The sequence below is a fragment of the Brachypodium distachyon genome, chromosome 3 (genome assembly GCF_000005505.3).
Source record: "Brachypodium distachyon strain Bd21 chromosome 3, Brachypodium_distachyon_v3.0, whole genome shotgun sequence".
Lineage (NCBI taxonomy): Eukaryota > Viridiplantae > Streptophyta > Magnoliopsida > Poales > Poaceae > Brachypodium > Brachypodium distachyon.
In genome coordinates this window covers 57,206,067-57,224,440 of record NC_016133.3, presented here as the reverse complement: position 1 = coordinate 57,224,440, position 18,374 = coordinate 57,206,067, and the positions used below count along the sequence as shown (strand labels likewise).

Below are 18,374 nucleotides of genomic sequence, written 5' to 3'. Positions count from 1 at the left end.
TTTTATTGGATCCTATTACCTGGAAAATCTAATGCTGACTGTATATACACAAGGAATGCATGAATTGTATCAGATTTGTGGATCCTAATTTCTAAAATTGAGAAGATTATACTAGATTTCGAGGCTATTTCTTATAGTACATGGACGAGTACACGTCATCACCACCAACCGTACAATGTTTAGATCTAAGATAATGATCACCATTTAAGGTAACGTGTTATTGCGGTGACGTCAACGGCAGCAGCAATGCCAGGAGCCGTTCAATCCCTCTCTCGTCGTCGTATATACGTCGTCGTGTATACGTTTCTTTTTCCCTGGCTGGACAGTAAAAACTTGCCGTTTATAACAAACCAGCTGGGCAGAAGAACCCACAGCTTTATGTCCTCCTACGCGCAACCTCCTCTGTAGTCTGTACTACTAGTTCTGTACTCCTCCAAAACTGTACCCCTGCCCTGACGCCTCCCACCCCATTCTTCTTCCTTCCCTCCCATCGGATCCGAAACCCAGGCGAGGAAACCGGGCCGGGTAAGAAGAGAACAGACGCGGTAGAGGGGAGCAACTGAACTCGGTCGGGGGTCGGAACGAAACCCTAGGCGTAGCTCCGCCGTGCCCCCGCCCCCGCCCCGCCCGCGGCCGGTCGCCGTCCGTATCCGCCGCGGGCCCCGGCGGCCATGCGCCCCTCCCCTGCCCAGGCGTCATGAGCGCCCGGGACATGCCCCGCGCCGAGGGCTCGCCGGAGGGGCCGCCCCGCGGCGGCTTCGACCCTTACGCGCAGGCCAGGAAGGCGCTGTCCTTCCGGACGCCGTTCGAGGGCGACGAGGCGGCGCCCAGGGTCCCCACGCTGCCCGCGCGGCTCGTTAGCTGGTCAGGGTCGAGTGACGGGCGGAAGAAGCATAAGAAGATTCAGCCTCCGGACGAGACGGCCGCGGAGCATCCACCGCTGCTGGCTGCGGCGTCTTCCCGGAAGAAGGGCATATGGGATCAGTTTGAGGCTTATTTCCGGCCTGTAACCTTGAATGATGTTGATATGTTAAGGCCCAAGTTCCCATTCAGCTATGATGAGCTTGATCCATGCATCGTCATGCCATTTCTCGGCAGTGGCGAGGAGTTAGTGAACAAGGATGAGACATTCGACGTGGCTGTCGCTGAAACGAGCTCGTACTTGGGTGTGGGTGGTGAAGAAGTCATCAGTAACAAAGAGCGTAGTGGGCAGAGTGCGGATTTGTTTAGTAACAGAAGTGCCGAGCAGGGCATACATGAGGTGGTTGTGCAGCAGCTGGGTAGTACCCGAGAGCTCAGCGAGCAGAGCATAGAGCAGGGTGTACGTGAGGTGGTTGTGCAACGGGAGGAGTGGCCATTGGAAGTGGAGCAATCTAGCAGCAGTGGCGGTTTCGTGCCACCAAAATGTGGAGAGGAGGCAGGAACATCAATCAATTGGCTGCTAGGAGCAAGGGAGCGAGTTGTGCTCACTTCGGAGCGGCCAAACAAGAAGAGGAAGCTTTTAGGTGTTGATGCTGGGTTAGAGCAGCTTGTGCTGCTTCCGTGCTTGGGAGCTGAGGCTGGGTCAATCTGTGATGTTTGCTGTTTGGGAGAGAGTGAGGCTGTGTCCAATAGGATGCTTCACTGTAACAACTGCAAGGTTTCCATGCACCAAAAGTGTTATGGTCTGCGTGTTGTGCCAGATGGCCAGTGGTTGTGCGCTTGGTGCAAGCATTTGGAGTTGACAGGGTGGTCATCGAAGAAAGATGCGGGCAGCACCCTTTCAATGCCTTGTGTGCTGTGCCCAAAGGAGAAAGGGGCTCTAAAACCTGCACGAGGGGAGCCTAATCGAGCTGCAGATGAAGGCAACCTAAAATTTGCTCACTTGTTTTGTAGTCTTTGGACACCAGAGGTTCTGGTGGAGGACATTGAATCAATGGAACCTGTTACTAATATTGGATGTGTGCAAGAGAATCGGAGGAAACTGGTGTGCTCCATTTGCAAGGTTAAGCATGGTGCATGCATAAGATGTAGCCATGGTATGTATTTTACTCCTTGTCTCCATTTTGAAAATTTGAACTTTGATCTACTAAATATAATTCTTAAGGTTATTAGACCGTATGTATAGCAGAAAATATTGCTTGAGAGTCGTAGTCTCATCTTGTATCATTATTTTGCAATTAGCAATGTAGAAACCTTCAGTACAGTTCTATAAATCAACATATGTAGTTCTTCCTACCTGTATAACACAAGCCCACTCAATTGTTGGTTGTTAAGCTTTGGCTGTTCTGATACTTAACAGCTTTTGTCTTTCTTTGATTGCACTAGTCACAACTTCAAATTTCACTTCTGTAATGCAAGATATCCAACAAATGTTATCATCCTTTTCCAACAATAATCATGCAATACGTTACATGTGCCTGAGGAGGTAATTGTTCAACATTAGGCATAGAACACTATTTGCAATCAAGCGTAATAATCCACCTTCTGCCATACCAGGCTGGAGGACCAAATATTTCTAACATAGTTGGGCAGTATAGCTCCTTTCTGGCGGAGACTTTCCATACAGAGCATACCACTTCTGAATAGATGCTTCAATAACTACTTTGTGAAACATATTGTAACTTCTAACATGTGGTATACTTGGTTGATGCTTTGATTACATAACAATACGGTCACGGCATTCAGTCGGCACTCGGCAAGGGTATTTTGCTATTATGTGCCATATGGAATTTTATAGATATCATGTTGTCATGTCAGAGCAAGACAAAATAGGTCTACACTAGTTAAAATCAAGTTTTGGTTGTACAGAAAATCCCAAATTTGCTTCAATGTCTGTGGAATATATATATCTCTGATACTGTTAACTCGAGGAACATCCACTTACATATCTCAATACCCCGAGCTCTATTGGATAAATTTCCTTTTATGAAATTTTTGTTCAAGACAGGATAATCATTGGATTATATCCTAAATCTGTTCATAGGGCATATATTATATGAAAAGAAACCTGTTACATTTTAATTATCTTTGACATTTTTCTCAACTTCTGTACCGTGCTAAAAAAAATGGTAGTTACCAATTACTATTCAATCATGCATAGAAGTTACCCCATTTTCGTAGGTTGTTGTTAATGCTAAGCTTCATATGGTATGCAGGGGCATGCAGGGCAGCCTTTCATCCTATATGCGCGCGAGAGTCCAAGCACCGGATGGAGATATGGGGAAAATCTGGCCATCCTAATGTGAGATCATTATCTTTAGGCAGTTTCCATCAGCCTTATGTAGGTTGCTGTTGTTCAATTTTTGTGCTTGTTTACTTTGTAGGTTGAGCTAAGAGCATTTTGCTCAAAGCATTCTTCAGTTGGACAAAGTAATAATGCATCTGCACAGAGTCCTGAAGTGAGGCCAAGAGATGCAAACCCTGGAAAGATAACAAAACTGAGATTCACACGCAAGAACAAGGACACATTCATGAACTATGAAGCCAGTAGATTCAATCCTGATAATCTTATCAAAGTAAAGACCATGGAGCATGGTGCTTTGCCTCATAACGTTAGAAGTTTAGATACTCAAGCAACCCGAAGTATGGAAATGCATACTGACCATCCCTCAGTTGGTGGAGATCTTATGAGAAATTCTGGTGATATTGCTACATTACTTAAAAAGGTGAACTGCTCATTCAAAACCACATAGCATTTACTGCCTAACCTGTATCAAGAAAAAAACATTGATACATGTACTTTATTTGCAGTTAATTGAGAGCGGGGAGGTTAGTGTTGTTGATATAGCATCCGAAGTGGGTATTTCTCCAGCATCCTTGGAAGCTGCTCTCGTGGTACTTTTGACATACCTTATGTTTACTATGACAAATTTATTTACAAGCTATTTGACTAATTCTTTGATCTCAGGGTGAAACCACCACATTTTCCCATGGTTTGAAATTGAAAATTATCAAGTGGCTTCAAAATTCTGCACATATGAAAGCTGTTCAAGATAACAAATTAGATGGGTCTGAGATTGCAGATAGTATCAATTTGAAGAGTTCATTGGTCACAGAAGACAAAGGAGCAGCAGTTGAGACGTCGGATTCTGCTGTACCAGAACCCTTACCAACAAAATTTAAAGACATTGACAAGATTCTAAAAGATAAGAAAGCTCTATGTGCAACTGGAACTACTTTGGAAAATGGAAACATGAAAGTGCTTAAAGAAAGTGCTGATGATGAGTGTTTCCCTGCTGAAGATTTATTGAAAGAATCTACTGGGACTTTGTTCCCAGTCGGAAGCAATGACACTTCAAAGGAAGTGCATGAAGAATTGGTAAGAACATACTGTTAGGTATTCCATAAGGCTTTGTTTGTTTCTTGCCTCTGAACTGTTGTGATTCATGAAATATCAGTTAGTGGGTGATTGTTTTCTTTGATATGTTTTCCTGAATTACTGGCAACAGGCACAAAAAGTTAACAACCTCCTTCATTGACAATGTTTCTGCATGCATATCTACTCCACACGTATATCTATTATCCACACCTATACTTACTATAAGTGCAAATAAGAGAGATCTATTGGTTGTGTTCATTTAAGTTGAGAGATATCTTTAGTTGCTCGAATGGGATTTCTTTCAAATTGCACTAGGTGAAGTGGCTTAGGTGCTATATGTGTATGTTGTTCGCTGTGAAACACTGATTGTGTAGGATCGTAGGGACCTACTTTGTGCTAAATGACTATATTATCTAAGATTCGACAGTAAAAAAGTAGATGAGTTCTTAGCTATTAACGTCCACCAGGTGGATTGGCCTTTAAATGTAACAAAGGCTCCCCACGATTCTGCCACCCGCTAGTAAGTGAATGGAACCTTCATCTTTCCTCTGTCTCAAATAAGAAAATAGCTAACTAACAATATTTAGATTTAGTTCTGTCATCGCAGTCATCATGATTTGTGTTTCGCTATTCTGCTAATGTTCTGACCTCCAGGTTACCTTCCCTCAGTAATTGGCTGTGCTGTCATTATTTATGATCTTAAGGAATTTATTTCGGATTGCAATTTTGATTCCCATCCTTGTGACAGATACCGAACAACACTTCTGGCAACAAAGTTTTTGATACTTCCATGGAGATACCAAATCAATTTGAAGGTATAATCTTTTCTTGAACTGCTACTCCAGACTGTATTTGCCTTCTTCATGATCTCTAGACTGTAGAGAGTTTTTTTTTTCCTTACCCTTCCACTCTCTTTTGTATTACCACTGGAAGCTCAGTTTTCTTTTGGTTTATTGTTCACTTACAAATTAATCGAGACAAATTGCAGCACAACCATTTTAACGAAACATACCTGTTAGATGTCCTTACTTATGCCGCGACCCAGTCTGAAAAGAACCTGCACTGCATGTTCTCTGTAGTGCTGCACCAGCTCTGAATGCTCTTTGTTCTGGCTCGACTGCCTTTTATCATAATGAACTGTCTGCTAACTTTGTGAATTTCCTAAGCTTACTTGGACTCTTGGAGTTCATATTTTCTTTGTAGAAGACATTTTGATGGTTGCAAATTCAAGGATACATTCTCATCCTCATTCCCCCTTTGTTTTTATTCAAACTATATGTGATTCGCTTCTTGTGAGTGATTAAGTGGGTTACATGGTCAGTTTAGTATTATTATTCCTGGCAGATGGCAATAATGCAACAGGTTGTGGCAATGATGTCCCACATTTATGTATGTGGGTATTTAATGCTACTGTCATTGTCTTCTTAGCTCTATTGGTCAAGAACTCAAGACCAATTCTCCCAAGTTGTTACTGCAATGCAAGTGCTATGTAGTAATCTCTTGCCCTTTTTTCCATTCAAGAAAAAAAATAACTATAGCAACTAATAGTTACCATCTCCTCCAATGTCATTCTTCCATATCATTAAGTATAAGGAATACAAAGAAACCTTTAATTAACATTATTTTGGTAAGTGCAAATAGGAATCAGTGTTCCCTTTGTGAGCCATACTGTGCTTACTTGCTAGATCAGCTCACTCTATGGCCAGTTTGATGTTGGTGTGCCGTGCTGTGCAATGTAGTGTTCTCATTCCAGTAAGATTTTAAGTTTCAAATAATTATTATATCCAGAAGTACAGAAATATAAGCGCTTGTGAAGCCGTATTTGTAAGAAATTATTCCAGTTGAAGTCATAGCTAATTATTTGTGAAGATAGGTGGCTTAAAATTGAAGTGTGATGGTTGTATCTGGATTCCTTACAATGATTTATTTCTTTTGTGGACTCAATAACCAGCATAACAAAAATAGGTGAATTAAAGGCATGTCGTTAGCTCACTGTGATTTATCTTGGTTGACTGTTGAATTTGAAATTGTACAAGTAGAGTCGTAGCTAGCCTTCTGTAAAGAATTAGGTGGATTGTAAGTCTTAGGTGTAAAGCTGATATTCTTTTTTCCTTCTTTTAATGAGTATTTTGTTTCCTTTTGTAGAAATTCGCAAATCAATCAATAGAACATCTATACATCAGAATAGACCTAGATTCTCGCAGAAAGGACTGTCGTATAAAAATTCTTGAAGCATTACTCATTTATGGACCTAGAAGTTAGAGTTATAACTCTCATTTGTGCAGAAAGGGTTGTCATATGTACATTACATTATTTTATTTTAATTGATATGTTTGATTTAACATGTTGTTGACAGGATTGTTCACTTAATTGTGTAGTATTGTTTTCGTTCTTACAATATTTTATGAACAGGTACATCACTTCGAATTAAAACTAACGACTTGGCTGAAGCTGAAGTTGGCTCGGAAGTGGAGGGGCGTGTATCTTCATTGGATCAAACCTTTTCTTCGGGTGAGAATGCTGAACTTGGATCAGATGCAGCTGAAAATGGTGCAAGCAATCACCGTAATTGCAATCTGGATCACATTCATGGACAACCTTTTTTGAGGTATAAAAATCCAACTAATGGAATTTTGGCATATTTGACGGTGTTGTTTTTACCCACCTGCCTTATCTACTCTGGGACCACCTCTTTTGCATTAACAACGGTCCTTGTGGTATGTGTTAACCCCTATTTTTAATTTTTGCTTCATGCAGCTTGGATGATTCTCATTCTTATATTCATCCATTTATTAAGAGAAAGATTGTTTCTCTTTGGGAGCATGCTTTTAAGCAGAACAAGCAGACGCAATGTCATCCCGGTAAATTCTTAATGATTCTCCGATTAATTACCTAGTGTCAATCTACATTTTTGGCATCTGAATGTTGCTAATGGTGTTTTTACTTGTCATGCTTTTACTGAACCGTTTTTTCCGTCAAATAATTACTAGAAGAACGATTATGTACTTCTGATGAGAAATGGCCTGTGGATTCCTCAATAAAGCTTATGGAAGCAACAGAAATTGATGTGTCAGATCAAGTTTCAAAGGCAAAATCCTTGGGAATCCTTGATGATTCACCTGATGATGAGGTAGAAGGAGAAATGGTATTCTTACAAGCTAGGCTGCTTGACAATGCCATTGTTCTAAAGCATAGATATGGTAAAAATTCTTGTGTTTATTTATTCTCTATATCCTTTACTCTGCTGATGAGTCTTTCAAATAATTAAATCTTGTCTATTGTCCATTCTTAATGCGTCTTCATTCTTCTGAATCACAATGCACTTTAATATTGCAGAAGATTTAATAGTGAAGGTTGTCCATAATCTTTCTCGCGAGTTGGATGTGTTCAGTAAAAGGAAATGGGATTTCATCCTTGTCAATCAGTTTCTTCGTGATGTTCGAGAAGCTAAGAAACGTGGGAGAAAAGAGAAGAGACATAAAGAAGCTCAGGCTGTACTAGCTGCAGCTGCAGCTGCTGTTGCAGCCTCCTCACGTAACTATACTGTGAGAAAAGATGCAAATGATGATCTAGTGCCAACTATTCAAAAGGTTTGTTGCTTTATTTTTACTGGTCAATCAACAAATGGGTTTTTTGTTGCAGACGCTATGTATCTTACTTCTCGTGCACTTGCAGAGTTCCCCAAAATTTGGAGCAGGATCTTCAAGAGTTGCTCAGCGGACTGCTTCATTGCCACGGTTCAAGGATTCATCAAAGGCATCCAACAGCAAAGTTTCACCAGAGGCTAGCTTTGGCACTTTCCATATGCCAATTTTCTCAAAAGAAAATGCACTCTGCTGTGATGTATGCTTGCGGAGTGAAAGTGTGTTGAACCGGATATTTGTTTGCTCCAGATGCAAGGTGCTTTTGGATTCTGTTGTGTTTTGAAATTTTGTTTTTCACTGTGTATTTAACTTTGACTTGTTCAGCAGGCTGCTGTCCACATAGATTGCTATAGAAATCTAGGGATATCTACTGGCCCCTGGAAATGTGAACTTTGCGAAGATATTTCATCAGAAGCTGCTGGCTCTACTGATCGATTGGATTGCAATGAGACAAACTTATCCCTGGTACAGTGCGGTCTGTGCCATGGAAGATCCGGTGCTTTTAGAAAGGCTATAGACAGGCAGTGGATCCATGCCTTCTGTGCCGAGGTAATTAAATAATTGTCACCTTTGGTTTCGTACGAGTTTGAATTCTAACTTTTTTTTCTAATATTTTCTTAGTGGTTGTTGGAGACCAAGTACATGAGAGGGCAAGATAATCCAGTTGACGGAATGGTACTCTTCTCTGTCCAGCCTTGCAATTCTTCTAGATTCCGTTTTCAGGAATTGATCAAACCTCTGCTGTTTTTTTTATTGCCCATGTATCAAATCTGTGGTTGTTTTTTATTCAGGACTAAGTAGAATCTCCTCCTTTTATTTTATTGTCCATATACTCAGAAGCTATGGTTAATTTATTATTTGTCAAGCTATCATTTTATGTCATTACTATATCAACTTAACATGTGACTATTTAATGAATCCACCAGGAAACCCTTGCAATGGAGAAAGATACTTGTTGTCTTTGCATCCGCAAAGTTGGCGCGTGCCTCAAGGTACAGCATCACCTTTGCCTGTTTAGTAATTTAGAGCATGAAGAGACTTGACCAATCACTTGGAGTTTTGACAAGTTCCTCTTTTTACCATGCAGTGCAATAGTGGGGACTGCGAAACCACTTTTCACCCCTCTTGTGCTAGACATGCTGGTTTCTACATGAACACAAAAGGATTTGGGAGTATGTTGCAGCACAAAGCATATTGTGGCAAACACAGCGTAGAGCAGAAAGAGGTTAGTGCAGCATCAAGGCTATTTTGTAGCAATTGATCTCTTTCTTTTGTACCTATGACCAGGTTAACTATTCTCCTTGTATCATGCAAATAAATGTCATTATTATAGGAAGTGAACTTGGTCAGTCCCTTGCTGCACATGTATATCGAATTGATAGCTTAAATATAGCGTCATACTTTTCTGATAATGAGGAAAAACAATGTGGATGGGATCACGGGTTAGTATAATTGTGTGTGGACGAGGGTTAGTGTAATCATGCGTCTAATTTGCAAGCTTGACGGCATACTGTTTGATTCATTGGTGCATATTTTTCCTGCCTACATGGACTGAAAGGGGCGTATTTGTTATTTATAGCAATCCTGTGTTTGGTACTGCTGTTTTGGTATCTTATTGTGCTCTTTGAAATTCCTGCAGACTGATGCCCATCAATCTGGACCTGAGGAATTCAAAAGCTTGAAAAGGATGAGGGTTAGTATGCATGATACATACTTACCGGTGGTCGAGTAAATTTAGATGAGCATGAAACGTAACATTTTGTAGCTACTACCAAGTAAAACTTTCTGGGAAGTACTTTTGTTGCTAGTCAGTTGTATCTGCTTATTTTTCGAGAACACACACAAGTTTGTGCCACGATGCATTGATAGAAACCAATTACAGGTCTAAGACCGGGCCAATACTACCAAACACCCACGACAATGCTTGCTAGACAGGCATTGCAGCAGACACCTCAACCACAAAACACTAGTTTTGGGAACCATCTGCATGCCTAGAAGTCGAACAGCAACTGAAACCCCCACTGCGGGAAAAGAGGATCCAACTCCGCAGAAAAGGGCGGAACTGGGCCACACCAACTTATGAGGCACGGCGACTGCAACAATAGTGAATCGCCAGCCCCATGCCATCACCAGAAACGTCCCCGCTGTAGAAGGGTGACCAAGCACCTCACCGGTATTGACTATGCCTGGTCTGGCTATCTCGAGAAGAGCGCACGAAATGTCCAGATGAGAGTGCAGATCCCTTCTCTGCTGCCCCACAACGCAGACAACTGAACCGCAACAAGCCGGACATCATCCTCGCATTGCAGATGCACCCAGACACCGCCAACACGGTCGTCCGGGCCACACCATGGCTTGAGTTCCTCCACTAACTACTGCCAATGCCAACTAGAACCGCAACGCCTATTGTCCACCAGCACCACCAAGAAACTGTTTGCCATAGCCAAGACATGTGCCCCAAAGTCCAGCGAGCCACCAACCATGGCCCACTCGGGTGATGCATGACCTACTGCCCTGGCCTCAGCCAAATCCGTGGCAATGCTGCCGACATGCAGCAGCAGCCTCCCGATAGCAACGTCAATTGCATAAGCCCATCACTTTTGTTAGCCGATTCCCTACCAACGGAGGCCAATCAGTGCTGCACGTCGTGGGACGTCGTTCGTACCTTCCAAGACTGAAACCATGACCTTGTTGCGCAATCCCACTGTGAGGTTCCAGGAAAGAGACAGGCCACTGGTGCACTGCAACAGCACTGCACTCCAGGTAGATGGGGACCACAGCCACACCTTGCGTGCGCCAGCATCGGCCACATACAGCGCTGCTGCTGGCCGGTGCCACGACGCATGGGAGCACCGACAGTGACAACTACTGGCCATCTTGCCCAACTGGGTGATCCCCATTGCCAGACTGACCAGCCCAGCCCTAGCCAAGCCATCCCTCACACTTGGACGGCAATGACCTGCGATGCAGACTTGCACTTTGGCCGCATGGCCGTCCTGCTCCAGCACACTGGCAGCCAGACCTGGGAAACTCAGACCCGGACACGCATCACGCATGTGACGACACGGTGGATACCAGACTCCTCTGGTGCTCCTGCATGGATGCTCGTCGGGGAAGGCACTGGCTAGCCCACACCCTGACGTGCCGCTGCATGGCCTACCGCAGAAGCTCTGCCGCTCGACTTGGAGGGCTTCGCCATTGCTTGACCTAGACAGCCATCTCACCTGAAGCCTCTGGACACGAGCTGCCAGATCGGGCGCTTCATGTCAGTTGTTATGTCCTACCAAAACGCCTTATTTTTAGGAACAGAGGTAGTAGCATTTATATCTTATCATGTTGAGGTGAAAATTTTATCTGAAAGATGATTGAAAAGCTGAGATGTACCTGCTGGCTCAATTTATGGTGGTGCGCTGCATGCTAATACTCCCTCCGTCCCATATTAAGTGACTTTCTATTACATGTATGTAGACGCTTTTTAGGCATAGATACATCCATATTTGGACAAATTTGAGTCACTTAATATGGGACGGAGGGAGTAGTTAACAACCTGTTTTTGTGTTGGACGTGATTCTCGCATATTGATGCACTAGATTTGCTTGCGATACAATCATGTTATCATAGAACGTACATCTATAGACATTTTTATTGAACATTGATTAAATGCTTATTGAGGAAATTAATCATTCTGCAGGTTGAGTTGGAAAAGTTACGCCTCTTGTGCGAGAGGGTAATTAAGAGAGAAAAGGTCAAGGTATGCCCGGCCATTAATTCTAGTTCTTGTTTGGTGCCTTCAAAGTCCAAGTGTATCTTGAAGTTACCTACTTTGATCTAGTTATTTTCTTTATGAATCAATTCCTTTTTCCTTCACAGGAGTAGATACAAATCATACTTGAATTGCTAGTTTATGAGACCGTATACGCATCATGTTAAATTTGTTTCCTGTACTATTGTCTGAAAGTTAGCAACCTTATCTGTCTGGTGTTTTGTTTGATTTACTTAATGATGCTGCCATGTTGTAAATTTACGGAACGATATAACTACTAACTACTTTTGAAATCAATCAATTTACGGATTCGCTGCCTCTTGGCCTCGAGTAACATGCAGCAGAATGTGATGTCCAGCAGGCGTTCTCCTCCCTCCAACTGTTTTTTTCTTATTTTTGAAAACGATGATATAAATTATATGCACTTATACCAAATTTTTTCCAGAAATGTACTCAGCTGCTGTCTACTGTGAGATCATGATTGACATGCAGCATCTGTTGCTAGCTGCATACTATAGAGCCTCGACTTCTGAAGGCGGTTCTTGTGGTCCAGAGGTCACACGTTTGGGTGCGATGTGTGGTGCTGTCCGAGAACGGTAGCTGGTGTAGAGAAACAGCAAGGGATTGGGGACTCAAAGAACTCTATCGATTATTCCTTGATTTGACTTCACGTGGCTGCCTCATTATAAAGAGGTCTGCCTGACGGACTCCAAATAGGACACACCTGTTACTTCCCTAAAAACCTAAAAACTGGCTATTTTCCTAATCAACTACGATTCTTGACCAATCAGGCATCACCTTGATCTGGTCGACTGAGGACTCCCAACACGTAGCAATCCTACCTGGGGTCAAACTCTTGGCCAGCAGCCCTAGCTTGGCTTGTCTGGCCCAAACCTGCACCTGTATGGTACGTTTGCCTCATCTCTCCCTTCCTCGACAAGTAGCTCCTCGAGCTGAACATTTGGATATTGCTTGACGAAGTCCTCCAATGACTCCCAAGTTGCTTCCATGGCAGAAGATTCTGTCCACCGAACGAAGATATGATTGAGCACGTGGTACAGGTTGGAGCTAAGTACTTTGGTCAGAGAAGGAACAACATCTTCAGTCACGGCCATGGAAGAGTTCTCCTTGGGCGCAGCCCCATGATATTTCTTCAAGAAGATTCATTTGGAAAACAATCAAACATCATGCAGGTGAGTACCAGCTGGCGGTTCAAGATGATGCGCAATGAACGGTACCTATGCGCCTCCAGAATTTAATGATGCCCGTAATACCGCTCAGCTAGCTTGCCATGCTCATGCCCGGTTAGCAGTACTGCTTGGTGATAATGAAGACGGAGCCATGTCCACACGCCTACCTCAAACTGCAAGTCCGGAGGAGTGCTGTGTAGTAATGTTTGCTGTGTTGTTGGGCATCAAGCAGGCATTCCCCGTACTTCTGCGGATACTGGTCATGCTCACGAAGCATCTGGACGTATGCTACCTTGGCTTCACCAGGCCCAGAGATAAGGCAAGGATGGAGGTTGCGATCGTAAGCCACCTTGAGGGGTGTATCCTGAAGTGAGGACTGGTAGGATGTATTATAGCAATATTCTCCTTTAGGGAAGCCAGTGCACGCACTGTCGTGGCCTATCTCCTGCCTTGCAGAGAAGATACATGGCAATAACCTTTTTTGCTACCTCAGTCTGACCATTCGATGGTGAAATGCTGAGCCCATATTGGCCTTGCCCATTTTTGGATTAAAATGGCATCTTTAGAGAACCAATCCATGACCGAGAGAATTCCTGATCTGGTATGGACTCGAGGAAGAGCTTCAATACAGTGGAGATGTCAGACCAAGTGGACAAAAGGTATCAGCACTGGTTGAAGCAGTCCAGCCAGATAAAGAGTGTCTGTCTTGTTACGTTGATAAACAACACAATCACTTGCATGGTCGTGCACACATGGTCGCGGGGAACATGGTAGGTTGCACGTAAGCAATGGACAAGGCCAATAAGTTACAGCTCATTTGCTGCTAGCTTGCTGTGGTGTGGAGCAATATGGTGTCTTATAAAGCCAAGGGCCTGTCACCTTGATGAAGAAATACACGAAAACCGGAACAAGAAGTATCGCACTCGATGACGAAATGAGAGGTGAAGTCCAGCATTCGTAGAACTATAGCATCAACACAGTGTGTGCTTGAGATAGTGAAAAGTGTCTGTCTCCTCGTCACACCAATGACACCCCTCCTTCTCTTCAATAACTTGATGAGCAGGGCAGCAATTGTGCCGAGTTCTTTTAATGGACTTATGGCAATAATGAGCTAGACCCAGGAGCGAACCTATTGTGAGGCCGGCCTACACGAACCTTGTCGTTGTACATTGCCACACTGTTGGTCGAGATGACATGACCATGGTATAGGCCACCGAACAAGCACCAAAAGTACACTTGGGGTTGCTTGATGAAGAGTATGCGCACGAACCTCAAGGTGCTTGTAATCTGACGATCACACGTTTGAGCGTAATGGACAGCATTGTTGAAGGGTAGCAGGGTAGTGAGAGACAGAAAGGCGTTAGGATAGAAAAAAACTTTATGTCACTCCTTGACTTGATTTCACGTGTCTGTCTAATTTTAGTATTTTACAATGAGGTATGACTTAGAGATGCCAAACAGAATACAACTATATTACGTTCATGAACTGACTCTGTTTCCTAATCAACTAGAACTGTTGACCAATCAGGCATTACCCTGGTCGACTCAGTACGCAGACCCGCACCTGTAGAGTATACCCCCAGATAACACACACCTCTTGAACAGGTTTTATAAATGTACTCAGATATTTTGCATAGCCAGCCCCTGGTAACTGAAAAATAAATAATTAGTATTTATTGTGAAAAGGGAAAATCCCGGTTGCATGCACCCTTAACTAGCTGAGTGCCATTTGCATTGTTATGGTTTTCACCAATATATTCATGCTTCAAGCACATGAAAGTTTCAATTGGACTGTCAACTGCCCTTTTCAAGCCTTTGCATGCTGTATCTATTTGACTCTTGCTTTCCAGAAAGGAGGAAATGGTTGTTCAGTTTATTGAGATATGTGCACGTGGTCACTTGGTTTGTTGAGAAAATGAATGAACAAAATATCAGCGAGTGAAAAACTGCCGTATCTGCGTGAGCTAAAAGGAATGGAAAGTTTCTTTAGGTTGTTGAGAGTTGCGCAATAGGCTATTGCATTTGTTGAGAAAATAAAGGAATAAACTCCATGACAAACGAGATGGGATAGCTACGGTATCAGTGTGCTTCCTTTTGTGTGAGAAAAGTATGAACATTGTACCACAACCATCACTGGCATTACCTACTCGATTAATCCTATTCGGTGCCTATTGAGTTTTGTGCATTTAAATGTTCACAAATGTGAATAATCCTTGGTTTTATTTTCATTCCTGGTTCTAAAATTCACTTTTACATTATTTCTGTTCATAAGAGATTGTCATGATATTTTCTTATGCATGGTGTAAACTAATTTATTGTGCTGTGTATTATGCCAGAGAGAGACGGTTCTGTGTGATCATGACATACTTGCCAAAACAAAGGATGCCGTTGTATTCTCCTACCTTGCACCTGGAGCTAGTTCAGAATCTGCCACTACTTCGGTTAACAATAAATCATACAGTGGAACCTTGCAGAGATCTGACGATGTCACGGTGGATAGTATTATTTCTGGGGAAAATACCACAAGATTTTCACTTAATAACAGAGATGCTGATAGAAACACAGCTGATAGCTCAAGGACGTTGATATCGTTCAAACGGAAGTTGAGTGAGAGAGGACAACTTGCTGGCAAGCAACTTCCACAAAGACCAGTTACTGCCTTACAGAAACTGGAAGATGGAAAAAAGAAGACAAAAGATAAGAAGGTTTGTACTGCCCTTTTCAGGTTTTTTCCCACTTCTTTCTGACACCAAGCTAATGGACAACTCATGATGTTGCAGCAGGTGGAAACATTTCAGAAGGAGCTAGTTATGACATCTGATCAAGCTTCTACGCAGAACCAACGCCTTCCAAAGGGATATGCGTATGTCCCCCGTGATTCTCTTTCTAAAGAGAAACCATGGAAACAAAATACACAGACCCATGAACCACAAGAACCTGGTGGATAGGACAGCTAAGATCAAGATGGTTAATTTCTCTGATGGAAAACGGTGAAATGTTTGCATGCCATGTGTTCATAACTGAAATGTACACAGCGCTGGCATGTGTTTTTGCTGCAAGGATCACCGACAAGCAACAATCCTATCAGACATAGCTGTAGAATGATGCAAACCAAGCTATTGTGAATGAATGTTTGGTGTGGGGTCGTGACTAGAAAAGCTGGTCCCCACTTGGATGAATGACAACATGGGTGCACTCCACCTACCAAGGGCTATACAAAGATGCGTCTTACCTGTGTATATAGATTTGCTTCTTAGGGTGTAAAAATTTCTTTGTACATTCCTTCCTTTGCAAATGCATAGTTTAGTTATGCAAAAAGAGAGATAAAGAGTTACCATTCCTTTTTGGTTGTAGAAGAAAAGAAGGGAAATGGGACGACTATATGGTTGTTGCATCATAGGAGCAGGAAGAAGCATTTGGTATCTAACAAGGTCTGATTCATTTATTTGTAGGGTTGGAGATAGTAGAAGCAGTTAATGGTGAGAGCCGGTATAGCACAGATCAAGATTATTCTTTTTTCTTTTGTTGATTGCTTTAGGGCGATTTGATGAAACCAGTAGGCTTTTGGATATATGTAAGATTAACATGGTTTATGTTGTCAAGATGACAGCAAATGGGAAGTTCACTAGTGAGTTAATAAGTCAAATTTGGTTGTTAGTATTTAACTCGTTTATGTTGGATCCAGATATTTTTGGTCTGAGACTGGTTTTCTGCTTGCCGTCCAGATTTGTAACTTTGGTAACCGTGTTAGGTGCCGTTGTAAGCTACACTGGCAACATAAAAACATTTCTTCGGTCTGTACTTGTTCCCACCTGTTGTGCTTCAACCTGACAGATCGTGCCTGATGTATGTTTCCAAATTCTGATGAGCTTGGAGGCTGGCTGCCGTTTTGTTCATAAAAATATATTTATGTGGTGATTGTTGCTGAATCTCTTCTTGTTACCTTTGTGGGCTCGGAGGCAAACAAATACACTTATTCTAGAAATGCTATGTTTTTATTGTTGTTTTTGGTTCCTGTCCTTGCGTTCAGATAGACTTGCCGTATTTAAAAATTTCTCTAATGGGCATTTACATTTACTATGTGAGGCAGACGCACAGGACTAGGATTAACCTTTCTTTTAACTGCAGGTGTCTTATTAACCGTTCTTTTAATTGCAGGTGTCTTGTTAACTATGTGAGGCAGACGCACAGGACTAGGATTAACCTTAACCTTGCTCTCACCACTCGGCAATAGGCCCTGTATTTGGCTGGTTTGATATATTCAGGCATTTGCTTCCTGCATAGAGAAAGGGATATTCACACGTTTCCAAAGCACCGTGTTGCCCGTCCTTTCTCGAAAACATGTGAATAACGCACCCTTTTCCAACTGAATTTATTGTGACGTTTTTGTTTTCTTAAAAACAATCATCTCATTTTATTAAGTCGATAAAAATAAAGAGTAAAAAGAAGAACCTAACAAACTGGAACGAACAACAACGACAATAGATGTTCTTGATAAGATTAAAAGCAAAATCCAAAATAAATAAATTAAAGTCATGCATTTTAGATCCACTCTCTTGATACTACTTCTCTATGTCCTCATGGAACGATGCTCTGCGTCCGATATTTTTTATCCAATTTTTGTACGACACTGCATCAAACCGTTCAAGCAACTAGGGAAAGTGCAGTTCACCGTCAGATCACGAACGTACAAGCGTCGGACACGGATACATCGTACGCGCGTAGTAGTTTCAGTCCTTATGATAAAACCATAGAGTCAATTTTGCACAAACTTAACCTCATAGATTTTGAATGACCGCACAAATCATCGCCAAAATCTAAGAGCGGTGATTACATCATACTAGAGCTAGAGACGAACCAGGACCACAATGTACAAATTTGTCGCCCAAAATTCCATCTACTTATCAGCACAAGAGTAGAACAGAGCTTTCAATGGTCAGGAGAGGAAAAACCGAACCAACCTGTCCGAGATCACGAATCACCTGTTTCTCAACAAAAAGAAAAGAAAAAACGAAGCACCTTCTTCCTCTAGAGAAAAATCACGGTAATAAGGCTGAATTTCCTGCCCCATTTCTGACTGCACAGAGAAGGCGGACGCTCCTTCTACCCGACCCAACCCTGGCCAGCCACGCACGCAGCTCAGAAAGAAAACAGAGCAGCCGAAGCTTCCGTGACAGACAGATCGGTCGTGTGCTCGACCGAAAGCACGCACACAGCAGTAGTAGTAGCATCCATCTCTGATCATCCGTACAACGACCAGGAAAAGGGAAAGAAACAAAGAAAAGGCACGCGCAGATCACTCCCTCCCGGGCTTTGCCGCTGTCGCGGTGTCCTCTATCATCATCATACAGGATCTCGACTTGACTTCTTTTTCCGAGAGATCTGGCAGGCGATTCGCCGATCCGGGCCACTACCGCCCAGCCCACAGGAGCCTCTCCCTTCGGCCTCCTTGGGTTTGGCTGCACGTTACGACCAGA

General features: G+C 42.7%; 1 protein-coding gene across 3 annotated transcripts; it reads left to right on the top strand.

Annotated features, from left to right (window-relative positions):
* The first annotated feature begins 412 nt into the window (after nucleotides 1-412).
* On the top strand, nucleotides 413-16,708 carry LOC100826983. Of its 3 annotated transcripts, none has more exons than XM_014901070.2 (19): nucleotides 413-2,018; nucleotides 3,138-3,223; nucleotides 3,306-3,647; nucleotides 3,733-3,816; nucleotides 3,890-4,300; nucleotides 5,049-5,115; nucleotides 6,713-6,908; nucleotides 7,058-7,161; nucleotides 7,291-7,500; nucleotides 7,637-7,890; nucleotides 7,976-8,200; nucleotides 8,272-8,493; nucleotides 8,566-8,619; nucleotides 8,871-8,936; nucleotides 9,032-9,169; nucleotides 9,584-9,637; nucleotides 11,636-11,695; nucleotides 15,234-15,602; nucleotides 15,681-16,708. In XM_014901070.2, the coding sequence occupies exons 1-19, from the start codon at nucleotides 698-700 to the stop codon at nucleotides 15,843-15,845; spliced, it is 4,428 nt and encodes a 1,475-aa protein (XP_014756556.1). In that variant the 5' UTR covers nucleotides 413-697; the 3' UTR covers nucleotides 15,846-16,708. The 3 variants fall into 3 exon arrangements, with proteins under 3 accessions (XP_014756556.1, XP_014756555.1, XP_010236067.1); XM_014901069.2 differs by having other exon boundaries at nucleotides 414-2,018; nucleotides 7,294-7,500; nucleotides 15,678-16,708; XM_010237765.3 differs by having other exon boundaries at nucleotides 414-2,018; nucleotides 15,678-16,708.
* The last annotated feature ends 1,666 nt before the right edge of the window (nucleotides 16,709-18,374 follow it).